This window comes from Trachinotus anak, unplaced genomic scaffold, assembly GCF_046630095.1.
Source record: "Trachinotus anak isolate AG129_WGS33_773 ecotype Australia unplaced genomic scaffold, CSIRO_AGI_Tana_v1 ptg000025l, whole genome shotgun sequence".
NCBI lineage: Eukaryota > Metazoa > Chordata > Actinopteri > Carangiformes > Carangidae > Trachinotus > Trachinotus anak.
Window position 1 is genome coordinate 13405561 of NW_027273876.1, and position 27804 is coordinate 13433364.

Consider the following 27804-nt stretch of genomic DNA (forward strand, 5'->3'; position numbering starts at 1 on the left):
GGGTGCCAGCCAAAACACACTGTTTATAATAAATTTAGAAATAACCAGTAATCAAATGTCATTTTAGGATTGTCATACTGTGATCAAATATCTCTCAATCTAAATCTTATATAAAAGACATTAAAATACTGATAAAAAATATTCATATCGTATCAACAAAGTACAAGAAGTTTGGTTTAAAAGAAGGGAATAGATATTAAAAAAACAAATAACATTACCTGTCAAGGCTTAACAGACAGGTCTTATCATTTGCTAATGTATGACCTGCTCTAACACTTAACAAGATTAAGAGTCTACAGCCATGCTCGTAGCTCTGTGAGGCATTACTTAGGCACAGCAGTGCTTTGAGCTACATGCTAACATCAGCATGCTCATATGTTCACAAAAACAATGCTAGCACGTTGATGTTTAACAGGTAAAATGTTTACTGTGCTCACCATCTTAATTTAGTGGTTAGTAACATTTGCTAATTAGTACTAAATTCAGTGTAGAGCTGAGGCTGATGGGAATGTCATCAGCTTTCGGGGTATTTGGTCATAAACGAACACATTGGACAAATTAAACTGACTTGATGATGGCACTAAACAAAAAGTCAAGGGATCACAAACTTTATTACAACTCATCCTGAGGTGAACATGAATGTCCATGGCAATCCATCCAATAGATGCAGAGACACTACAACCACAAATGTCAAGCTCATGGTAGGAATTGTTGGGTCTCTAGACCTCCTCTATTTGAAAAGTGCTTTCAAAAGCTTCTGTTGTGAATTGACGCTATATAAATAAAATGGACTTGACTTGACTTGATGGTGGTGCTAGATAAAAAGTTAGACTCACTAAAGTCAGTGAGCTTCATCCTGTAGACCATGAATATCTGCAATTTTTTAAAGGACAATCCATATAATGGTTGTTGAGATATATGAGTGTAGACTGAGGTGTACTGACCGTCATTGCTATCCCTAGGGCCACACTGCCAATATGTGGCTAATAAAATAGCTATGGATCATTCATATTTCTTTTACCGGCCAAACAAAAACAACACGACATCCTGTTAGTTAGCAGACACAATTTCAACCATCCAAACATCCGCTATAAAGGTCAGTCCCTCAGAATGAATGAGCAAGAGCAGCTGTCCAGAGCAACAGTTTCAGCAAAGTTCACACCCATGCAGGGGGAAATCCATCACACATGTGTCAAAGCTACCAAACTATCTACAGACAGAGGCCTCAAGAGACCATGATGCAATGCAACCAAAAGACATTTTGTGTTCAGTAAGGGGTGCTACTCTCAGCTTTTCTCAAGTGGAAAATCTCTCACTCCAGTACATTTAATTGCGCACTCTGCCTGCAGTACATATGTAATCCTCAGCTGAATGCAGAGAGTTCACTCCCGGTCACAGGAGGTTTCTAAGAGACACTCAGGGAGATGTAGGATAACAATAACTGAGGACAAAGCAGACAAGGTTGAGAAAAAATAGATACATCAATGATATAAATTACAAGGAAAAGATTATATAAAAATAAATCCTGGAATTGTGATGATCAACTGCTTGACACTACGCTTGACTGCTTTATACACAAACAATGTAAATGACTACTCGTGAGACGTCCAGTGGAGAGAGCAGTCTGGGGTGGCTCTTGGGAAAAGGCCGCATGTCCTGGGAGTGTCACCGCTCTGTTGGAGCCCTGCCTTGAAGACTCACTGTGACACCAGCTCAGCACGGCCGGTACAGGCCCTGACACTAAGCTGGGCTGACAGCTCCGTACCCTGTCGGCTCTCCTTCGCACTCCTCCTACCTCAGTTACTTCTGAACTAAACTGCCCTGTCTCGGTTGAAAAACAAAAATCTCTTTGGTTATAAGGGGGTTTTGAGTGAATGACACTTTAAGCCTGGAGTTGTGCTTAATTTCTTCACTTTGGTCTCTTCATGGAAAGAGTTGGTACATAGCTGGGGTAAAGTGTTGAAGAGTTAATAATGGAGAAACAGATCTAACAGATACATGTGTTTCTATTTTACTTCACAACAGTGACTATTGACTATTGACCTCCTCTTTAAAGCCCCTTACTGTATTGATCTGTGTGCATTACAATAATACCATAAGACTGCAAGGGAAGACAACTGAGTATTTGTTTTATATTGATCAAGTGATTGATTAATGGGTCGGACTGTGGTATGTTTCCCTTCCAAATACCACAACACATAGACAAAATCAATCATCAGCTGCTCTTTCACTCTAGCTTCAAAATAATTAAGGAGCTCTGCTTAAAGGTAAAGTTTTATCTTATATGGGTACAACATTGCAATAAATTAAGTTTCTCCTAAAAATACTATGCTCAATATTTTGTTATTCCACATTAATGTTATACCAACCCTTCCAGGGATAGAGCTTTGAATGAAAACTGCAGGTCTTCTGCTCGGACAGAAATACAGAAACCCTCCCTGTGAGGTCGTCAGGGGGGGTGGAGGTGAAGAACAGACTGGTGAAACACTATCCAGGAGGATAGAGTGGTTGGAGGTGATAAAGCAGCCAAGGCGATGATGCTCAGAGGACAATCAGAGGCCGGTGATCAGGGTGCCACCGTGGCTCCTCCATGCCACCACACCCGCTTCCTCACCAGCCAATTACAGTAATTAGAGGATCGTTTCCAGTTGCTGAAAGATTAAACGCTCAATTTCCTGGCTGCTAAGATAGCTCTTGCAGGACATGTTTCAGTATCAGCGAGTGTTATAAAAAAGTGAAATTGTTATAAAACAGTTCACAAAAGCTGCAAACATCCAATAAAACATGCAGCATGTACATATTTATAAGGTATGAAATTGAATATATGAGAATTTGTTGATTATATGGGTCACTAATCAGTTTTTCTTCTGGATATTATAAAAAATGTTGCTGCTGGAAAGGCAAAATGCATCACTCCCCATGTATCAGAGCAAATCCTTTAATGGACTAACTGAAGGCTGAATCATTAGTTTGAGGTCTCTTTCTTTACCTGTACCAAGTCAACGTAAATGATAGTAATGGGAACTACAATGACACACACTTGATGGCACAACAAGCTCTATCTGTCATGCATTAATGGCCAGGCCACTGAGGTTACTGTACAGTGCTATTGGCACAGCCACTTGAGCTCTTGTGTGTGGCAAATGAGCCAAAAATAAAATAAGTCCTCTAAAATGAGAGCATGAAGCATCACCACTTGGGATCTTCCTGTCCTCTACTGTTATTGCCTTGTGAAGCTCTGATGCAACGCAGTGAATAATCCTGTGGCATTAGGATACTTGTGCCACAGTTGGAGTGTGCTGCAGCTTAGTAGCACCCTAACACAACAATGAAATGTTGTAGTTTAAAAAAAACGCTGCCTGTGGGTCTGGATTTTTGCTTCAGACAGTGACGAACAGTAAAAACCATTACATGAGCTGGAACAGACCTATAGTAAAATTGACATTTTAAAGCTCATTGTAATTACTCTAGTCCTGCATTCATTCACTATTTTCATCCTGTACGGGGTCACGAAGCTTGTTGACATAACTGCTCTCTAATAACACTTCAGGGTTTCAATAACAATTATAAACCATAAACCAACAAAAGATCCAAGTTAGTAAATGGCTTGACTCTTGTGGGTACCAATACTGTACAATTAGCAGACAATAAACGCTACAGGGTTAATAAGATTCTTCTTACGGTGGCAAAAAAAAAACATGGTTGATTTAAATGAGATTTGATTCAGAAACAGAAATTTTTAATAACACATTCATCCATCTCCAAATAGAGATTACATGGTCTAGTGCATTGTGTAATGGAAAAGTAAAATTACTCATGTTTCTTAAATGCATCATAATATGTACATGGACAAATTTGAAAATATTTCTTTACACAGAAAGTTACATGTAACAGTACTGTCGCAGAAAAATAGGAACAGTTGAAAAAAAAGATGCTTAATGCATTTACATTGATAAAGAGAATATAGAGATTGATATGTGTGATAAAACTGAAGTGATTTGTTATGTCGTTATCTGTCTTTGAATGTGGTATAGTCTTTTTTCTTTCTTTTTTTTTTTGGCTTACTAGTGAAGACTTTATATTACATGAACTGAGATCCACGACAGTGACAGTGGAAACAGAGAAATAAAGCACGACTTTAGGACTGAACTAGGCCCAATAATTCATGGAAACAGCAACACTTATGCTTAATTTGAAAAAATAAAAAATAAATCACATCACATTGTCAGATATGCAACAGGATGATATAGTTTAGAAGGGGTGAGATGGAGTTACAGGTGAGACAAAACCTCAGAGGGTGTTCTCTGTTCCTATTCTTACTGACGTGTGTATTGTCAGGTTAATAAGAGCCTCTACTCATCAGTGTAATAGAGAAGACTAGTGACTGTCAGTTTGCACCTCTTCTTTCATGCTGCTGCATCTCTGAACCTAATGGTGACATGAGGGCTCACTCAGGAGGCTCATTGCTGTAATGAGAGCACCCCATCCCAGCGTCTGCTGAGTTGGATAATGTTATGAGCGCTCAGCTTTAGGCTTTAATACCAGAGGATTAGATGCACTAAAGCTAAATGTTACATAAGTTTGGGTCCTCCATTTCTGAAGTCTACGGTGTAATGAAACCATCTTCCCTTGAGCATGGGAGCAAATCCTCTGTCCGACAAAGTTTTAAAAGGTACAGCACGTTAAAGTCATATTTGACACATTACAGCACAACATTAATTAAATATTAATTTACCAATTCAATGTAAAGACTTGTAAATGGTTTATGGCTGTCTAAAATGTTTTAGGATGGCTGTTTTTCTTGATGCATTGCTTGATGCTAATCTTTCTTTTGGTAGTTTTACAGAACTTTGTAATATTATTTTGAAATGTGCAAGCAAATATTAGGGATCTCTGATGCATGTCACACATTCACAGCTGTTTATATATCATGGTAAAATGTGGCCATACAATTTTTTTTTTGATGGCAACTACATTATGATCAGAGATGTGTCTATGTGTCTATTTACAGGCAAATTTAAAATGGCTAATATCGTTAGCTATGTGACATGTTCACTACTAAGTCAGGAAAATGCTGCATAATCATGAATTCAGCTGTGTGTTTTGTGTCTTCACTCCCAACATTGTGGTTCCCACAACTAAAATGAGGGCTGACTTTTAATAATTTCACACAGCCTCAGTCTATTTCTCACTTTTCATCCACACGCCCACAATGAGAGGTGTTAAAGAGGGATGGCAACTCAAAAACTTAATCTTGAACAGAGCCAGAGTGAATCCCACTGGGTTACCTTGGGTCAATGACACCCAAACACCAAAACACACACAAACACACCACACACACGCACACAGGTGCATGCACTTCACTATCAGAATTTCGCGAACAACTGACAAAACGTTCGGGTGAAGTTCATCCATGTTAACACTAGCAGTCCAAAAAAAAATTGCTGAACATCCTCCTCTTCCCTAGCCATCCCTTTAAATCCGGCCTCTCTCAAGGGAACAATGGGAGAAATGTTTGGCCTTTGGAGCCGGTGAGCGGGGCCATTGAGCGCCTTGCTGCGGGATCGGATGCAGTGAATTAGTGTAAAGCCTCACTGGAGAATAAAGCTGACGCAACAGCACTGCTATGGCCATGCTATCAGCTCCTGCCATGCAACACTGGGCCCAACCTGGGAAACTCCAGTGTTGGGAACAACTAATACTACCATTCCTACACTGAGGGGTATGTCTTTATATAAACTTGCAGATATGGATGTGCATGCAGAGGTTGAATTGTATGAGATGTATGAGGGATTTTGATGTCAATCTTAATCTAGACATTGTGCAAAGAATTGAGTTTTCCAGAGGTTTTATTGACACACTGAATGCATCTCAAAATGTCATTTATTTCAAATCGTTAAAAAAAATAGTTAAAACACCAAAATCATTTTCTAAACCATACGATATGTTTTTAGATTGATTTCAGCCATTAGTTTCTAAATGTTACATTCAACTTGTAAACCTGCCAGCCAAATGTAAACAGTCAAGACTTTTGAGACACTTAGGAAAAATAAGGGAAAAAGATGTAGTTTTCAAATGGTCCTTGGCTTGCAGCTACATAATAACACAACAGAAATGTAAATGTAACAATATAATTACATTGATGGACTGCTCACTTTTTATATCATTCTACTTTGAATGGAGACCAGTGGCTGCCTAAAAGAAAACTAGATGTAAAACCAGCTTTAAACAAATCCAGTACATGACCCTGGCATGTCCTCTTTACTCCAGCTATCATGTGTAAAGGAGAGCTTCTTAGCCTTGTCTTATGAATGGCATCCTGTAGCTCTCTCCAAAAAGGCCCCTGGCTAAAGGGGCAAGTAGCATCCCACCATATGCCTGCACAAAACCACCATATGCCCCACTAGTTAATTCATTTTTCCAAGGCCACAGGGCTATGTTTCAGCACCGCAACATACTAGTTATACCACCACACTCTGGTGAACCTTTGTTCATCCTCCAGTACTGTTATGGCACTTACATCATGCAGTGACATCTTTGACTTCCAACCGCTCTTAGCCATCTTGCATAAATCTGCTGTTGATGTCTTGTGTCTATTCTAGCAACGGTACAGATGAGTGTGTGTAGGTGTGACAGTGACTGTGCCTGAGTGTATGAAAGAGCATACGGAGAGTAAAGATAGGTCCTAATGAGTGTGTTTGTTGGAAAGAAAGAAGAAGGGGAAGAAGGAGAAAGTGAAGCAGACAGTGAGTAAGAAAGTATTGGAGAGTGGTGCTTGGAAAATAATGGGGTCTATGATGCCATTTAGAAAAAGGGTCAGCTGCGGGTAAATTTAGGGTAAAATTAGGGCTTCGCTGGGCTCGGCTGTGAGGAATCGACAGATGGAGGATGGGTTCCCAGGGAGTCAGACCTGCTACAAATAGCTCTATGTGCACACACTCTCCTGCAAATACGTACTAACATGAAGAAAGCTCAGAATAAGAGGACAAGTTCTAACACAGATGTACACACACCCACACAGACAAATCTGAAAACAAGCACATGGAAAATCTTATTCTGAAGCTTTCAGGCAAGACATTTTATAAACCTTTGGTTTATGTCAATGAAACACACATGCAGTAAAGTTATCACCTTCATTCTCACCTCTCTTTGCTAAATGACAAAATGTGATCTGGCTTTTGGCCTGGTTTCACTTGGTTTTGTCTAACTTCCTGAGCACAATGTTGAGACCATTCTTCTTCTTCGGACTAACTTTGAGGGATCCACAGAAACTGTCCAATCACATTGCAGCTGAACAATCAAGGTTAGAGGAACAGATAAATGAGGGAACACATACAGTAGCTCCGATAAAGACACTCGTGCTGCCTGACTCTTCACTGTGCTCCCTGTCCTCGTTCTGCCATTTAAAGTGAGCTAATTTGCAATAAATGTAGGGGATGTTTTAGCTTTGAAGAATATAAAACAGTTTAATGAGAACTCCATGTCCTGTTTGTATGTCCGTTCACCCATTTGCCCATATCGAAAAACACCCTCTACTAATCCTTAACTGGATGAGTGACAGGCAGTCCTCCATACAGGTGTTTGTGCCTGCAGAAAATATATCAGTGTTTTTTTCCCCATGTGAAACCAGCCCTAAAAATAAATGCTATAGAGACAGAGGGGGAGTCCGAGAGCGCCTGAAGACATAATCAGTTCAGCAGAGAGGTTTAAAATGTGTCATGAGTGACAATATCTGTTCTAATGTACTTGCCAAGACACAGTGTCACATGGGAAAGAGGAGGCACAACAGGAACATCAGGTGAACGGCCATCTCTCTGTCCAAACATTACCTCATTTAGTCGTAACATTTTGTTGGAGCTCACTGTGACTTAAATAAAAACCATGAACTTAATTTTCCCCATAAACATGAAGTGTTTTATGTGGCTAAATTAAAAGCACCTGAATCGTTTCAAATTCTAAAATGATGAAACAGTCTTACTTGCACTTAATTGGTTTAAACACCATGAAGAGATGATAACAGTGCTGAGAATTATCTGTCACATTTGTTTACATTACAGCAAATATAATCTCAAAATCAATACACAATCGGTAAATTCATAAGTAATAGTTTCTGTCACAAATATACAAGGGATTCTCTTCTGTGACTAAACTTCATAAAAACTTCTGCATAATTGCAACAGCATTGACTGTGTTACAATAATATCCTAAAGCTTAACAGATGATAATTTTTTTTTATTACTCCTAATATCTGCTGTACAGGGATATCTGTCGAGGAAGAGTGAAACGAACATTCAGATTAGTTAAGTAAATGTATGTTAAGTAAAGGTTCTGCATTCAGTGTTAGCAAAATATATGTACAGAATCAAAGGTCACAGTACAGATTATGCACAACAGCCAAGTATGGAGTATTATATAATTACAATTTGGATTATTATTACTGATGTGTTTTCGTTCAAGCAGCATGAGTAGCATTTCCACTTTTATTTGTACTGTTGGTTTTTTAAGATATCAGAATACATTTTATTTTATAAAAGTAGAAAGTACAACATTTTGATCTGAAATGTAGTGGCAGAAAGGCAGAATGCCTCTTAATAAGCAAAGCATCCAGTGCAGCACGAGTGCTTCAAAACTGCACTGAAACTACCAAATGTAAATGCAACTGTACTTTCCACAGTGTGGACGATGGGCGTTTGATCACTACAGGGATGGTCTATCGTTTGGGCAGAGGTCAGGGTTAGCAGAAGGAGGGGTGGCTGCGAGGACACTGGATCCTGAGCCGATTAATTTTCTCACCCCCAGGGTTTCGATGGAAAGGCAGACAGGAGCTTTTCTCAGCGTGCTGTCAAGGTGAGGACATGATGAACCGTAGGCACCCAACTGCCACCCCCAGCATTGCACCACACAGCACATTAGGTAATGAAACTCTTGTGAAAAGCTCGGGTACAAGTTTCAGGTATGGTAAACAGTATATGAAGGGTTTCAGTCTGTATGGGGACATTTTTCCTACACTGAGTCTCAAATTCAATGCTACCCCATGACCAGCAGCAGTCAGAATGAGATACAGGGAAGACGCCTCACTTAACTCCTCAACCTAAATCTCTCTTTAATAACATAAGAGGACAATATTTGTAAAGTGCTGGTGTTTATATGTACTTACAGTAAAAACTTCTGAGTTTCACTGAGTGGCAGCTTAAGTGGAAAATTGCATTCGCTGAATTCTTAGCAAGTGCCAAATGCAAGTCAAACTGCACACACTCACACAGAAGTTAGAGTGGGCAGGGTTTATGCTGCTGTAACACACATTCTTGTGTCACTCACCTCACACCACCATCATTGTTCCATGAAAGCTTACAGTAGATTCATCCTGTTTAATAAAGTTTATCCTGTCTGACAGTAAAAACATCAATGATCTAAATAACAGTGTACTGAATAATGAGTCTTAAAAACTACTTCAAACTGTACAAGAAATTATATACCAGCCAAAGAAAAATTATTACAGTCCACATGCCAACACTTGTCTGAAAGTCACCAGAGGAAATAGAAAGAGAGAGTTCAAAACTTTGTGACATGCCAGTTGTCTATAAATTATCAACATTAACTTTGAATTGATAGCTCAAAATGCTAAGTGATGATGACAACACATTTCAGGACACATTAAAGCCACAGACTGTTCTTATGCTGAGGAAGTGAGTTTGTGGAAAACAATATTTGTGATAATTACCCTTTTAATGTGACATTCACATTCACAAGTTTCTTTTCATAATATTGAGTGGTTATATGTTTGAAACTGCACACATTATTATATTGACCCAAAGTAAGTTTATCTAACTAGAAGATAACAGTAAGCATTGCAATTCATCCTCATGGACTTATGTCATCATTCCAGTGAACAGATAAAAGCCAAAACATTTACATGCAGAAGGCAATAACACATGACAAGAAATGGCTGAGGGTTATTCCAATAGTAATCCTATCAGAACACCTCGACTGCATTATCACACCTAAACCATGTCAACTTATGAAAGGAAAAAAAGGGAAACTGGTTAATTGTCTGAGCTTCAGGGTGATGAATCAAGAATTGTTACTATGGTTATGTGCAGTTCACTGTCATTGGAGAATTAACGAAGAACAGTGGTTAAACTATCGACTCCTGTATGTTTAAGGTGTCCTGATATACAACTTCATTGAATACCTGAAATGTTTAATCCTGAAACTTTTATTACTTGGGTACTTGACTACATAAGTCATAGCAGTTTGGCGGGAACATTGCAAGTGCAGGCCATGGATAATTAATGCAAATGTAACATAATAGTAAATTTAGATTCAAGGTTCAATTTAATTATCATTATGCAACACAAGATTTTATAATGAAATTACAGATGTAGTCCATTTATGCTACTTACAAAAAAGAAAAGTTTTATAAATGAATGAATAAATTATCAAATATAAAAAAAGATGTATTCAGTCGTCTCATAGCCTGAATTCAGAGTTATTAAGGGTAGTTTGAATGTCCATCAGATTGAACCTCCATCACTGTCTGTCTCCTGAACTCAAAGTAGCACCAGCCACCCAGAGTGAGGCGGAGAGAAAGAGGCATGTTAAGTGCAGCTGTAGGAGTCATTATGTAAACGCATTAACAATCAGTCCTCACATGCAGTCACGGCTCCTGTGACTGTAATAGAATAATAGGTGTTGTGAAATGTCCTACTATGGTGTTGTTTACTTTGAAATATCCTTCATACTTTTTCAATCTCAAACCTGTCTTGCTAACAGACGTGCCGAGGATTTATTTTTTCATTTTTCATTGCAATTCCTGTAAAAAAGAGAACTAGGGCTGGATGACGGCACTGATCTTCTAATTCAATTAGATTTTGATTCATGAAATCCAAAACTGATTTTAATTCTATTTGATTCTTAATGATTCTGTTACATAAGATAAATACAAACTTTGTCTAAAGCACTTCTCAGAATTTATCCTGGGAACTTAAATTTCATCTACATTCAACATGTAAGCAACACTGGTGTTTTCCTTTCCCACCACAGCTAAATTTTAAAAACTGCATCCTGGCTATAAAATTAAGCTACACCAAAGATTCATTTTCTTTAATAAATGCAATATTGTTTGGGTCCACATTTACAAAACAGTTGAGCAAGATTAATAAAAAACAATTAGCATGGATTGTCAGTAGCAGACAGACGATCACTGTAATTATAACTATGAGCACAAACAGGGCAGAGACTGAGAGTCCACTCAGAGATGGGACAGACTGAAAGTAGAATCCAAACACTGTTCACTCAACTTCCACGGCCTCACATCGTGTCGCCAGGGATAATATACCTTCAACAAACACAAGTAGAGCTCAGTTCAGTGTGCAGAGTGTTTTTTCAGTGTCTATATTACTATTTAATTTAAAATAATAATTTTGTACAATTTGTAGTAATTTGATTTCCACAATGTTGCACAGCGTGCAGCCTTAACTGAACCACCTGCAATAAGAAACCACTGTATACACAAAACATTTTACAAGTTCACTGAGAAAAAGCAAAAATACAAAGAATAATCTGGGGATTTTAAGAATCGACATCCTATCATTCAATTCAATTCATTCATTTCTTTTTTTATCCAACCCTAAAGATTACAGACACTTAAAACCAAATTAAGGCTTTATGCGTAAATCCTGGGTAATTTTTAAATTTGTGGATTATGTTATTTCCAAACTGTCCAACACATATACACACTCCATCAAAACGCGAAACAACAACCAGCTGGGCCCCAAGAACAAGAAGGCCTTTTCACAACTATTTCAGCCAGTGTGAGTACAGTAATATCACATTCCTAATCCCTGCTGACAAGAAATGAAGTTGCAAAAATTAAATGAACAGGAATGGCTCCAAAGCCTGAAATAGCTGCATCAGACAGGAGTCTCAAAGAATAATGTAATTGGGGTTCTTAGTGACAAGCTGAGCAGGGAGGGAGGGAAGGGGAAAGTTCAGAGCACTTCCAGGCTTCCACACAATATAAAGATGCATTAGTATGGAACAAAATGATTTGTTAAGATGAAAGGTAAAGAGGCAGAGGAAGGTTCAGTAGCTGTGGTTTTTAAATATCAAAATAGTGTTTGTTCATGAAATACTTCAATAGGAATTCATTTAACCATCTTTAATAAGGTGTAATGAATGAGTGTGACATAAGAGGGCGTTTTGCACATTTTTTAAAGTCACACCCAGTCTATTAGGCTCATCTGTCACTCTATCAAAAGCTCCCTAAATTAATCTTCACCTAAATTAGAAAAATACACATGCTAATTTCATTAACTTCAAGCATCACACATTACTAAAGCAGCATGTGGTTCATATGCATTTCACTTTGTGTGTCAGGACCCTGTTGAAGATATTTCTTGATTATGATGGAGAGAGATTGAGCTGTCAGCAGCAATAAGTCAATAGAGCTCCTGTGCAGTGTGTGCCCTAGGCGAGCGTCACAGTAAAAGATGAAATGCCACGATCACTATCACCAGAAAGATTGTGAAAAGTTTATTCTTAGGACCCTTCTGATTAATGCAAATTACACCTTACTGAATACAACTGACAAGAGCGGAGAAATCTCCAACTCTCCTTTGTCTTCACTCTCCCTGCTCAGCTGCTGTTTTAATACCTGAGCGTGTCATTTCTCACTTCTATTTTCATCTTCAGGCTTTACTTCAAAGATCCGTCTGTTTTCAGTTACACTATGACTACAATTTATTTTTTTTAAATAGCAATTTATTTTTTATTTATTTGGTTAATGAATTATTTTCCCTCAGAGATAAAAGGGTCACAATACTGCATTGTAAGGAGGAATTTCAGTTCTTTGCTGCAAAATTAGAGAGATGTTTGTGAATATTTAGTGACTGGAGCCAATCACACCAGATATGGTGTACTGACCAGAGTAACTGTAAAACATATTTATAAACATGCCTTAATTCAAAATGTAGCCATTTATGCAAAGTAAAATTTCACTTTCAAGTTTTAACTGCTTATGATGTCCATTTTTCATTTTTACAAAACAGTCTTTCTTTGGTGAGTCATGTTCACAGTGGCTTTAGTGTAGCCACAGCCTCTAGTTGACCAACAGCCCTCCTCTCTTCTTTCTTTGTCAGTCTCTCGCTTTGCTTCATTTCCACCAGTTCTTATTGGTCTGAAAATAGTCAAAATGTGTTATACCTGTAGCCATGGAAGCGGCAGTGAATCCCACTTAGCCATCTCCCTAGGAGGCAAAACCTTTTCATTTAGACACAGACATGCAAAGGATATGTGAGCTGCCACCTGTGATTATGGTGCAGTTACATAACGAGGTTTACAGTCTGGATGTGTGAACCTTGTGATCTACTGTTCTCCAGGCTTGCAGTGCCATGGCGGCGAAGCCTTACATTATGCAGGAACCGGTACAGTGCCTGTTGCCGACACAGACCGAGAGGCGCTTTAAAAGGACGCTTTGAGCTCCATTAGTTGACGTCCTCAGCCAAACACAATAGCCTGGTGATGATCACACACAGGCTATTGCAAATCACCCTTAGAAGTCTGAAATCAGAGGCTGTGAGGGAGAAAGAATAGGAGCACAGAGAGAGAAAGAGAAAAAGAGAGAGTTCCTGCACTGATGAATCATTAGTGATAAAGCTGGGGCTGAGCCAGTACGGCTGTATTTAGAAACTTCTCACTCTTTCAGCCCCCCTCCCTTACTAATTGTCATCTCTTTTAGCGTTTGACTGATGACCGGCTCTCTGAAAAGACGTGAGAAAAGGGGAGTAGGCACTCAGCTCTGAGGATAATGTCACACTTTGAAGCTGTCAAGGGTAACGGTAATGTACTCAACAGTGTTGGCGACGGGGAAAAAGCTACAGCTTGCTCTCAAAAAACAAGTGAAGGCAAGAACCAGGGACACTGAAGAATTTGTCAGCGATGCAGGCATAGTGAAACATATAGTCATGGTTTCCTAGAAGACTTTATATGTTCAACAGTGTTACTAAATATAATGAAACAAGAGAGATGACTAATAGAGTGATTGGCATACTTCAATTTCAATTCGTCTGACATGAGAGTCCTGGTGTGGTGAGACTGTCATATTGTCAAACACACATGCACACGGGCACACATACGCACATCCTCAGGTCAATTGTTGTTGATTAGTTGTTGGTGACAAGTGTGAAAGGCATCACTCTGCACTGAGACACAGCACCCAGCAGCCTGATATATTGATACACACTTTGCACTGCACAGCACACAGAGTCTTTCATTACGGCAACTGCAGGTCAAACTGATACAGGAAGATTTGCCCTGGTCATGTTGCAGCTGTGCAACAGTTAATATTCTCACCTGATGCTGCAAAGGCCAGGTGAGTTTCCACTACTCTAATAGAGGAACCTTAATGAATCAGCCCTTTTTCCCATTAGGGTTAGGGTGAGACAACACGACTGATCTCAAATTAAAGCAGAGCAGATGGGCTAAAAAAGGCAGCAAACTCTGGGTTGTTAATTTTATGTGGGAAGTCATTGTGAAAGCCTTTCATCCTCATAATGTCGCCTCCATTTACTTTTGATTAACGTGTGATCAAATACAATAGTGAATTGTCTGCTCATGTTTTCTCAATGATACGTCTGTGCATCAAGTTGCTGTCAACTGGTAGTGCCATGATGTAGGAGGGAGGGAGAGAGATAACAAGCGCGAGAAAGAGAGGAGGGGAGGAGAAAAGAGAGGGAGGGAGGGAGGGAAGGAGGGAGGCTGCAAATGGCAGCTTCTGTGACACCACGGGAGAGAGGAAGGGAGGGAGGGAGGGAGAGAGCGATCAAGAAATAGTCAGAGGGAGAGAGAGTGTGAGAGTGAGAAAGACAGAGAGAGAGAGAGTGAGAGAGAGAGAGAAAAGCAGTCCAAGTAGATCAGATTGCAAAAGATTGATAAAGAGAGCTATTCAGTTAATAAGTCGTAAGGGAGCATTGTACAGTTTTATGGGAAATGTGAAGGATAGACTTCATGTTAGCAAAGATGAAGGATGAGCAGAAGACCAGCTGAAGACATTTCCTGAGACGATGGAGATACAAAAACCTGAATTTTCACTGGGATAGTCCTCATTAAACGTGTCACACCTGTTTCGCACATCCAGCACTCACTGAGCAGCGGCGGCTTGGCCCAAGGTTCTGCTGTGATTCAGCCTGGGCACAACTGCATTTCATCCGCGCTCGCAACAGCTCCTGAAAAAGAGAGAGACAAGAGATCAAGCAAGGATGAAGAAATTCAAAGAGGGTCTGTGCCTTGTGCTGAAGATGATGGAGTGGTTTTCTCCACTATTAGAGTAACACACAAAGAAGGAGCAGCTGCGGTGGCAGATGCAGAGAATGCCTCAGTTTGGTTAACAGGGACACTTGGAGAGAAGATACAACGTTTTACATCTGCAGGCTGGTGGAGGACAGGTGGAAATAAAGGTAAGAGAAGGACAGAAAACTTCACCGCAAACTTGCAGCCAGGTTGTCACATCAAGATTTGTCAGATGTCATTGATCTGTTGTGTTATAAAAGTGGCAGTGGATGACAATGTGTACTCACAGTCATTGTACTGGAATTCAATCATACATGTAATTTTATCAATTTATATATGTTTAAAAACTGTTCAAATCAAATCAATTTAAATTATACTACACTAGTAATTGATTGCAAAGGATTTGCAGCCAAAATTAAACATGATGACTTTATCAATGCTCATCTCCAAGCACATGTTGTCCGTTAAAACAAAAAGTGTAAAAAATGTATAAAAATGCTATAATTACTTGACTGTTTGCCTGATGTAAATGTAAACACAAAGTCTTCACTTTAATCTAATTGGTTTTTTAAAATCAATTGTGTCGGAATTCAGAGCTAAAAGAAGGAAACAGCACTGTCGCAGATTACATAAATACAAGTTCACTGTATAGTTTTTATAAAGCAGAAAACCTTTTCTGTAGAAATATGGCTATGATGTTGATTTTTCCAAAACTAAGGCTCTCATGAGTGTTGATTACCTTTAGTCTTTAACTTAGATTTTGGCCTTTCCTGTCAATCGATATTGACAGATATTGACAGGCTGCCAGCTCCCAAAGGGTTAAAATGTAGCTAAATGTAGCTAAAGGTAGACAAAGACAACAATTAAAAGTTGTCAGTTAAAACAAAAATTATATCCTTTAGCCAATGAAATTTGAGTCTATCATATCACAGCTTGTTCACTAAGACAGTAAAGCAGAGTGAGAGGATTTAAAAGCATTACGTTACGTGATAATTGTATTGCTGAAAAGATCAAATAATCAATTATTCAACTGAAAGCAATTTCATACTGACAATCAATTGAATATTAATAACAGATCAATAAATAAAGTCATTTCTTTTATTAAAAAAACAAAATATTTCCTGGTGACAGCAGCATGACAAATCCAGTCAAAGTAAACAAACAAGCATATTTCTGCATTACATCTTCCCAGTTCAACTTCAACAAACAACCTTGGTAATAAATCCGCTGGTTAACACTTGAACACTTTTTAGGCGCCTAATTTTGTGCAAGCGTTACATCAGATAACTAATAGTGGCATCTAATTTAACATAATAATACTGGAGGGCAGATATGGTCAGGTATTAATGGATAAGTGGTAAGTACTGCTTCAGGTACTGCACATTTTTATCAGTGTATAATGAAATCACTGATGTGAGGGTACAAAAGAGGACGAAGAGGACGAAGAGAACAAATATTATGCAACATTGCCTGACAGTTCAATGACCTCATCCTGCTTTTCATCTCAGCTTAGTTTTGATTCACTTCATTATCCAAAAGGGATATTTAGTGTGAAATAGGACTGAGAGAAAACACAAAATATAACACATTCACAAAAATGATACAATACAATATCAAACACATGGAATACACCTTATATATCTTCTTCTTCAAGGGAGACTGTATCAAAAAATACTATATGTAAGCTTGTGTGCTTTGACCAACAGGTGTCACTTAAAATTGGAAATTACAGAGTTCAGGTTTATATGGGTGATTCAGCCTTTGTGAATGGGTACAAGTAATTAAAAAACTGCACAAATAGAGATCAAAAAAGCCCAGAGAGAGAAGCTCACATGTGGGAATGATCAATCAATGAGAACCAGGTGTTTGAACGGTGGAAAAGCTACAGGTGCAGCTAGCAAAAAACTACAGATTCTGTTCTACTTGCATAGATTATACCAGCTGTTCTAACAGTGTGAGAAGGTGACTCAGTTCTTTATGAACACTTCTCTCTACCACTTCTCTCAACAACCACCTGAGATGGCATTTCAGCACAGGGGATGGCCTATATACAGAGTCTAACTGCCTCCAGGGTGGGTTACTGTCTGGTTCTTATATTTGTACTTATGTTTGTGCTTTGTCACTTTGTCTAACAGCATTTTAATATGCTGTTACAAATGGAAATGTCACAAATGGAAATGTCACAAACTACATTTGAAAACAAAAGCAAATAAAAAGCTGTGAACTAGTTTGGATGAGATACTGCCAATCAGACAGGATCTCTGCCTGGTGAAGTGGTGTTCCTTTCTATAGGAAAATACCTGTAGGTCACTTGAGACGAGATGAGTTACGCGCAGTGAGCTATAGGAAAATACAATGACACCTGAGCCTCGACTCTTCCTTCACAATGGCCTTGGGAGGTGGGCCGGGATCGTAGTGGTTGAGCTCAGTTTCCTGCATCCTTGTCTTGAGTTGAAGTACCCTCTCCCGCTCCACCTCATTGTTCCTCCCAATCCCTTCCATTATTTTGCACATCCAATTATTCATTCTATTCATCCTAATCAGCTGCAAGCTTATCATCTCCCCTAGTAGCTCCTCTCCACTCCCCAAGAGGACACACAGCAGACTAGGTCACAAAAGGTTATTCAAGAAATTATTGGCAGTAGTGCAAATCACTTTCTGTGTCCCGCCTTATGAATCAAAGATGCATATTCTTTGGTTATAGACGTATTCTAAACTCCAAGTTTTTTCATAACAATACACTCCTAAAGACCTCCCTTTCAGCTGTCACTTCATGTTGCTTGTAGTATAAGATTTGCATGGTAGTGCTGCAGTGCTGTAGGAATTAACAACGAGTATTAAAGGCGCATCTGTGATCTCAATATAAACAAAAAGGTCAACCAAAATTCAAAACACAGCATTGGAGCATGCTATCACTTCAGACTGATTGACCAGACAACAACTACATCCATACACCTTTAAAAGCTGCAGTAAACTCACATTTAGTTGCTGAAACAAACAAAACAAAACAAAAAAAACGTTGTTTGTGGGTAATAGCTGGTTCCAATCCTGTGTTTTGAATGGTGGGCATGTGACTATCCTTTTGTTTAAATTTGAAAAAAATGTAAGTTGTAATTTATTCGAATCAAGGTAATTAAGATTTATTGGTATTCATCTGTCACCTGCAGTTTCTAATCCAAGTCAAAGAGCTGGTGACAACGATTAATCTTTAAGCACCATGTAGACTGAAACCTCACATGCAAAACCCATCAGAGGGACAATCAGATTTAAAGAAATTTCCACGTGGCTACAGCAAAAGCTTTCTATTGAAACTCGAAGGCACCCCCTGTATCTAATGACTCCAAGGACACAAGAGCGTTTTTACTTTCATTTGACCAATTCACTCGACACCTGACACCGCATGACCACAGTATGATATGGAGACTGCTCACCGTGTAGGGCTGCTCAGGTCATGTGCGTAGTGTGGAGACAAAGATGTATAATGTGAAATGTTGAGATGACATTCAGGCTCAAGATTACTCTCAATTATGTGACATAGTCAGTCAGCTCACCTGCCACCTGCCAACACAAACCTGGTTAATTAAACTGTCTGTATAAAAATTAAGCACTAGACACGATAAGAAAGGATCAGACAATCTAGTTTGGTTAACATACTAACAGATTTAAATATCTGAGAGGAGTACGAACACTATCTTTAGCTTTAACAGCTGTGCTCTTTTGGGAACGTAGTGTGATATTGTCAAAAAGCAAAAAGAGCCTTTGGAAGTATAAAAATAGAACATAACATTTAGCTACAGTATGTTTTCCTGGTACAGATATGTGTTTGACTCCTAAAGGACAAATTTAGGATTGTGCATGAGGTAATGTGGCTGCAGATCAGGAGAAGAGTGTGAGTGAGGAGGGAATTAGTGTGAGTGTGTGGCAGACGGCAGGGCACCTGGGATTTGGGAGCGCACATGAGTGAATCGTCAAGTCTTTAGGGCCCAGATCAGGCAGGCAGACACAGAACGGATGTGGCCAGGCGATAAAAGCTGCACCCAGAGGGGCCTCAGTCCATTTCCCCTGGGTATAACTCCTTGACCCTGAGGCTCAACATCCACCCCGTGGTGGACATGTCAGCTGTACTGACATGTAATATTTTGACACATACACTAAGAGTATGTGCTTCATGTTGTCAAGTGTGTTGTATGTTTAATCAACACACTTGATATTTTGTAAGCTTAAGTTGTAATTATAATCAATATGTCATACATGGCACTGCACAGGGGAGAAATCTACTATCTACTTGTATGGAGCACTATGGGAAGGCGCTATAAATTTATTGTATCTTCATGACATGATTAATAATACCGCAAATTGTACATAATCAGGTCAAATCCTTCTCTCTCCATCCCTATACGCAGCATAGGGAAGTGCATGTCTATGCAATCAATTACATACATACAGTTCCCTTGGGAGTTTAAATACACACACATATAACCCTCTCTACTCCCCTTACAAAAGTATTGTAGTGAAAGGACTATGGTAAACTTAGGCCATAAAGGAACAGATAGAGAGGCGCGGCTTGTCTGTTGGATGTGTGATGACTGCATGGCACGCTGCTGATAAACTATAAATACAACCAAGACGTGCTGAAAACTAACGTGATAGCTTTCCCTATCACTGTTAGGCCTCAAACATGACAGGCATCCACACTTCATAAAACACTAGATACAAGCAGTGACTCTCACATCAGCCATTTCTTCATTACATCAAAATAAACATCTGGTAGGTGAAGACTTAGTTTGACTCTACTGCCAACCTTCTTTATAATTTGAAAGAGAAAAGCTCAGGAAATGCCATGTGACAGAAGTGGATCTGCTGTGAGCTGTCAGCTCTTCACTTACCCAGCCGACATCAAAAGACATGAGGACCCTTCAGTGAGGGCCAATTGGATTTTGAGTCGTGACGTTTAAAGAGAGCAAGATGGCGGGGAAAGGGAGTGTGAAGTAACTGGTATTATGGATACTAACACGATAAACCATGTACTGGGAAGTTGGACAGGGAATGAAGTATAAACCATGACAATGTAAACCTACTGTAAAACTTCATTGTTAACACAATTATGACAATCTTACTTGTTTCCTATTATATCTATTATCAGTTAGATTTGTGGCAGGATAAACGTCACGGAAGTTGCACTCTAATTAATGTGGACATCAGTTACTGGTTGATCTTATTATAGGTCACATTAATATAGAAATACATGACAAACATGGTAAAATAGTATTTTTTTACTTTAAAAGGTATTGAGAGAAACTGCTGAAAAATAGATGTCTATATATCAAAAATCAGTTAATCTGGTGCAGGATTATTTCGTATTTGCGGCCAAAAATATATTTATTTTATTCACATAAGAAAAACAAAACTGTTAGTGATGGTGGTGATTGGTCATTTCGGCTCTAACACACAGACAGTTCATTCAGTGTAATAACCTATTAATATCAGTATCCTTCTTTTTGGGCCAGTTACAAAAATCTGTGTGTGAGTGTTACTTATGTAACAGTGTTTTGCCATTCAGTCTCTAAAAGCTTTCATGGTTCGCTCTTTGGTTATGTTTCATACACAGGTACCGTGTGGTTTGACCATTATGTCACAGAAAGATGCTCATATTGTTCTCTCCTGACACACTCTACAGGGATTGGATTAAAGCACAAGGCTCCGACCCAGCTCCCTGTCTATGACTCACTAAAATGCAGCTTAGCCAGTGATCAAGCTGTGAGGGGCCACGATCACACACTGGGACTCCAGGCCTGCCCTTCTGCTCTGACCCTGCAGCTGGAGGTGCCGCCAGGAGCATGAGTGTGGGAAGGATCAACCGCTACAGCATTGTGTCATCTGAAGAAGAGGGCCTCCGCCTCACTACCATGCATGGCATGAACGGCTTTGGCAATGGCAAGATCCACACACGCCGCAAGTGCCGCAACCGTTTCGTCAAAAAGAATGGCCAGTGCAATGTGCAGTTTGCCAATATGGACGACAAGTCACAACGCTACATGGCTGATATCTTCACCACATGTGTTGATATTCGCTGGCGATGGATGCTGGTAGTCTTCACTCTTGTGTTTGTTGTCTCCTGGCTGGCCTTCGGCTTAGCCTTTTGGGTCATTGCTTTGCTGCACGGTGATCTGGATAACCCAGCCGGAGATGACAATTTCACTCCATGTGTCCTGCAAGTCAATGGATTTGTGGCTGCCTTTCTATTCTCCATTGAAACACAGTCTACCATAGGTTATGGCTACCGCTGCGTGACTGAGGAGTGCCCAGTGGCTGTCTTCATGGTGGTCTTCCAGTCCATAGTGGGCTGCATCATTGACTGTTTCATGATTGGCGCCATCATGGCCAAGATGGCGAGGCCTAAGAAGCGAGCACAAACACTGTTGTTTAGCCACAATGCTGTCATTGCCATGCGCGATGGAAAGCTGTGCCTCATGTGGAGGGTGGGGAATCTTCGCAAGAGCCACATTGTAGAGGCCCATGTCAGGGCACAGCTCATCAAACCTCGGATCACTGATGAGGGGGAATATATTCCTCTAGACCAGATAGACATTAATGTGGGCTTTGATAAAGGCTTGGACAGGATTTTCTTGGTTTCACCCATCACTATTCTCCATGAGATAGATGAGGAGAGCCCCCTTTTTGGGATCGGCAAACAGGACTTGGAGACAGCAGACTTTGAGATTGTCGTCATCTTGGAGGGGATGGTCGAAGCAACTGCCATGACCACGCAGGCTCGCAGCTCCTACTTGGCCTCTGAAATCCTTTGGGGTCACCGGTTTGAGCCAGTCTTGTTTGAGGAGAAGAACCTGTACAAGGTGGATTACTCTCACTTTCACAAAACCTACGAGGTGCCGTCCACCCCCCGCTGCAGTGCCAAGGACATGGTGGAAAACAAGTTCCTAGTCCCCAGCTCCAACTCCTTCTGCTATGAAAATGAGCTGGCCTTCCTAAACCGTGATGATGATGAGGAGGATGTAGGTGGTGGGAGCAGGGCACTGGCGAACCTCAGTCCAGATCGGAACAGCCGACATGAGTTTGAACGCTTACAGGCCACCAGGGCACTGGATCAAAGGTCATATCGTAGAGAGTCGGAAATATGACCTCTACCCATTGACCCAGGGTCAACTTCAATAACTTTATCCAAGGATAATAATGCAGAACAATGCAAAGTGCCATAGGAAAAGCTGACTACTGTGAAAGATTGGAAAAGAAATAGGATGACAATATAAGGAACTTAACTCAAAGGAAAGGGGGAAAGCACGAGTACACAGCTTAGAATTGTGGTGAGGAATGTCTACAATCAAGGAAAAGGCTAGAGAAAGACCTTCTTCCTTCATGGAAACTTGAATTTTTTTCACATGGTCATTTTGAGTTATGAGTGTTCAATGATAGTGCATAAAAAACTATTATGACAGAACCTTGTAATCAAATTTTAGGTGTAAATACATTACTTAGGTAAGTTATGTTTTGTGTGCAGTATCGGTTTCCAAAAGCACCTCTAAAAAATAGAAGTTGCAATTTCAACTTGTTCTTGGGCACAAATAACAGTGTTACAAGGCTACTCTTAAGCTCTCCTTGCATTGCTATAATTTGCTGGACCTGTGTTCAGTGACACGTTGAAAATTCATGCACTGTAGAATTCAGATGCAATGAGCCATGATAAAACATCTGACCGTGAGTCACTGAGAACAACATAATTCAACACCTTCATTTTGGTATTGATGTGATCCCAAAATCTACCAATAGGCAAAATTAATTGCACTATAAAGAACATGAAGGAATATGTTGAACAGAAATAAAACTGTATAGAGAAATACTATTTATATAATCTCTTAATGCCTCATATTTTAATCTTCTCTTACAACTAACATCTTACAAGCCACCAACATCATAATTTGGCTGCACTGGCCTATAAATGTTGCTAAGCAGTCAGGTAAAACAAAACTATAGCACAAATAGTGGACAACCAACTAATAATAAACATCTTGTAATTTCACAAAATTTAATTCTTGCAAGATACAGGTTGCAATATTCAGGTCTGCATTGATCAAATCAATAAATTAATAATAGCAACTTGTACTTTGTAACCCCACTAAGAAATGCACCTTAAAGTCCACCTTTACTTTCACAACTTGTAAAAATATCTAATAAACCAAGTTAAACTAAAACCTGTATGTTAGCAGTATTTAAAATGTTTTCATCCATTCCATATGGAAATTAAGACTGTAACTTCTGGCATAAATTGATCACACTTAATTTGTTTTTGTTCTCTTTAAAAATGAATCTATGCATAATCTTAACCGTATCAGGGGACAGAAATCCTAACAAGTTCTGGGTGAGATAAAATTATGTAATGACATTGCTTTATTCAATGGCTAATGCTTAGAAAAACAGCCTGAAATTAAAAAAATGCATAAACCTAATTTCTGTTTACATATATCAGATCTACTTGATGAGTTAAATTACATATATTCCAAAATTTCATGTCTTATATTTTTTAAATGTACACAGGTAGAAAGCAAGAAGTTTTCCTGATGTCCTACTGTCAAGCTGAATTTGAAATGTAAGGTTTGGGTGTTTCTAACCATCCAACAAACATCCCTTCCAACTGCTAAACAAACCCGCGACATAAGGGCAAATGTGTCTACAACACTTTGCATGTTATGGTAATAAGGTTAGAATTGTCCAAACATATAAGCCAACTTACAATAGCTGGGCCTACATTTCGATTCATTTTACATCAACAGTGGGTAAATTTAGCTACTCTTTATAATGATACTAGCAGAGTTAGTACGTTTCAAATTTTGCCTGGTTTATAGACTAATGATAAGACAAAATATGATGTGATTATCATAACATCATTATTACAAATGTATCCTTTAAATGTAAAATGAATGTGTGCAAGACTAAGTTTTGGCTAAAAACCTGTTATTAATGTCACTGCTATCCAAACATATACATGAGCAACAGCACAAAGAGAAAATAGCCTGCTCTTTTTCCCTCCTCTTATTGATCCCTCTGACATTTACAAACATCACGAACTGTAGACATTTAAATGCATTTTAGCAATATGCTATTATGGTGAGTTACAACACTGGACCAAGGTCTGAATGGAAGCAATAAACACTGAAGCACACCTTTTGGAATAATTTTACTAAGCATATTCTTAATGAGTCTCTTGTAATACACTGAACAAGCATATTTATGATTCTTGATTCACAGATAACAATTGAAAGGAATGGTGTGAGGAGAATGACCCTACGTTTTTTAGTTTTTATTGTGCTTGTATGCTTATGATTTCTTTGTGCAGATGTTTAACTCAGATTTGATACCAAAGTAATGGCGTGTAGCTCAGACTCGAGTTTTAAAGTGATTGTTTCTAAGGTAATCTTCCAAAAACAGTTTAGGCTGATCTTGAAAAATGGGTAGTCATATGGCGAAAAGGTGTTTGAATCCCCGGTTTGTAAATTGCCTCTTTATAGATGTAAATTGCTCCTAATTAACAAAATGTATTAATTAAAGCAAATCTCTGTTCAATCAAAAGTCCAAACAAAACCAACTAATACTTTAAGTTGTATTTATAGATTAAATCATTTGCTATCAGTATATACAGTAGTTTAAGAGACAAAATTATGATGCATGACAACTTTTTTTCTTTGGCATGAACAATAGCATTCTCCCTTATTCCCTTCTGAAACAATTTCAGTCAACTTTCACACATAAAATTTATGTATGTGTGAAGCTGGAAACCTACAGGATGTGGTGAAACTCCATGACATGAAAACAAAGAGAAGAACCATAAAATGGTTGTTATGTTGGTCACAATGACTAATACTTTCTTAATAGTCATTTAACTCTAGCAGTATGCTTGACTCTATTATATTCCTTGGTTATATGTTGCTTTCTTTTAGACTATAGTAGGATGTAATAAAAAAAATTTTGTCTAATAAGTGAAGCGTTCTTTACCCAACCCTAAACATTTATTATGCCCATTGCCTTCTGGGAAGGTTCTATACACTGATGTGTGAAGCCTCTGCACCTAAAAAAAATGGTCAAGCATCAACAGCTTCTATGCTGCATCACTGAAATGCATAGTTTAGTCATTTCTTTCTATTGTTTTTTTCAGATTGTTTTAGGTTTGATGTTGCCCACCTGAGCCCTTAAAAAGAAACACATACAAGTTTTAGACAAATAGATTTATAGTGTAAAAAACATAGTAACATTATAAAAATTATAATAGGAGCAGCCAGGCTAAATAAACCGGCTTATTTTTATACAAAGTTCTTTTTGATAGAATATAGCAGTCAATATTTATCTGTTTTTATCAGAGTAATACGATGAAATCACTATTGAGAGGCAACAATTTGATTCTTGTCTCAGTTTTCAATGATTTAACTTCTGTTGTTTCATTTCAGCACAGATGCTCATGATTAAACAGGTATTTCTCTTAAAGGGATGATTGGAAAAACCTTTGACCTCTGTAGAAGTCTTCCTATGTCCAGCAAATGTCTACTGGGCGTTTGAGTTTAATTTAAAGTCATTTAAATTATTCAATTAAAAACTAATTGTGAAAAAAGATGGGTTTTATCTCTTTTGTTGAAAGTGGTCCACATGTCTGGGCTGTATTGAAATGTAAAATCCAATACAAACTGCGGACCAATCAATGGATGAGGTGGAAGCTGAGGTAATACATCACCATGAGGGGTGGTTTGAGATGAGAGATCAAGATTCATGTCACCAAAGTCAGATGATTCTCCAGTCTTGGGCCAATTATTCAAGAGGGCTCATCAATTAATCACTGTGACACACAAACAACCAGCAGGGCCAGGGGCCTTTTGGCCCTGCTGAACTAGGCAAAGGGCCTTCAGCTGACTTTGTCAGATCAATGGGGGAACAACAGACAAGAGATCATTAGTACCCTTCTACCTCAGAACTGAGGAAACCTTAATAGTTTTTAGTATTAAATTTCACTGTGGGCCTTTTTTCACTGAAGACGTTTTGACATGTCATGGTAACAGCAGCACAGATGTAAATAATAACATTAATAATGCCTGAATTCTGTTCTGAGCTGTTTCTGTTTCAGGGTCCTGGTATCGTGTATGTTTGACCACTGTCACACTGTCATGTTTACCGAAATCATCAGAATGGAGCCTTTGTTCATGTTACAAGTAACGTCTGTGTATTTCCCACTATGACATGTCAAATGTCTGCTGTGAAAGAGGCCTACTGCATAATTTTGCATATTAGCTCCTCTTGCATGTTAAGGGTCCTGCATGGTTCAGCAGCCTAATCAATACCAGATATTTTAGGCCTACACTGACTATGGTACTTGAAAGTTAAAAAATGTGATATGTAATATCTGAATGATCAACTACTATTTACTTTTTAACCTTTAATGCATCATTGAAAAGACAATTTTTGATTTTTGAATCAACTTGTCAGTTTTCTCTGGCTGACAACCTACATGATGGCAATATTGTTTCTACATTACAGCAAGAAAATATGTTTGGCATTTCTGTACTGCAATGTCTTGTAACTTATAGGCCAACATACACCATTTCTTCTCTATGATGAACTGATATCAGCCGATATTATTGAATGACACATTGCACGCAACATGGAATACAATGACCACGAACAACCAATCAAAGAAAAAAATATATAAAAGATATACATAACATAAACGTAACCATGAATGCATCTGTGATAATTCAGGGCCACCTTAGAGAAAACAGTTGAAAGAGTTATGCAAGTACCAGAGCTTGCTAGTGCAAAGCCGTCATCAGCGCCACTGAACAAATTTTTTACTGGTGATGAATAATCCTGGATTCTTTGCACGAGATCTGTGGCCATCAGTTCTTTCTAAATAATTCAGGTTGGGGTGATTAAGTCACCCACAGTGAGTGACAGATGTAGGATTAACATGCTGGCCACTGGTTGTGCTGAGCTCAGGCGTTGGGTCTCAGAACTAACTGACACTGGGATCACAGAGGCTATGCTGGAAGCTTTTGCCAAGTTTGATTATGTAACATGGCCTGGGCAGGGTTTGTCAGGCTTTGTGTGGCTTGGTAACATAGACATAGTTTAAGTGAGGCTTTCAGGATTAGTGGTGGACAGTGTTAATGAGTGCCTAATGCATGAAAGCATTATAGATTTTTTTCATCAGTGTTACATGGGTTGTGGAACTCTGAATTTGACTTCACTCTGAAAGTCAGCCATCTTTTGATAGCTGTGATGTCAAACTGGTAATGTCATAGTAGGATTAGATGCCAAGAGGTCCTGGATAATTAAGGGCATGTCAGGATAAACTGCACTGCAAGTGAGATAGTTGCTATATAATCCCAAACACATGGCATACAGATGGGATGAGTATATAGCCTATTGGGGTGGGTAGACTATGATTTCAGTTACTTAACTTGTTCTGAACAGGTAGAATACCATGGTAGTGTTGTATTTTTGGGCAACCATGTGTCCATG

General features: G+C 38.9%; 1 protein-coding gene across 1 annotated transcript; it reads left to right on the forward strand.

Moving 5' to 3' along the window:
• Window positions 1-13579: 13579 nt before the first annotated feature.
• kcnj12a (potassium inwardly rectifying channel subfamily J member 12a) lies at window positions 13580-27264 on the forward strand. Its single transcript, XM_071462293.1, has 2 exons — window positions 13580-15455; window positions 20966-27264. Exon 2 carries the CDS (start codon window positions 21126-21128, stop codon window positions 22425-22427), a length of 1302 nt encoding a protein of 433 aa, XP_071318394.1. The 5' UTR covers window positions 13580-15455; window positions 20966-21125; the 3' UTR covers window positions 22428-27264.
• Window positions 27265-27804: the final 540 nt, after the last annotated feature.

What these genes read in the sequence shown, in the direction of transcription:
- kcnj12a (XM_071462293.1), top strand. Translation starts at nt 21,126, where the DNA reads ATGAGTGTGGGAAGGATCAACCGCTACAGCATTGTGTCATCTGAAGAA.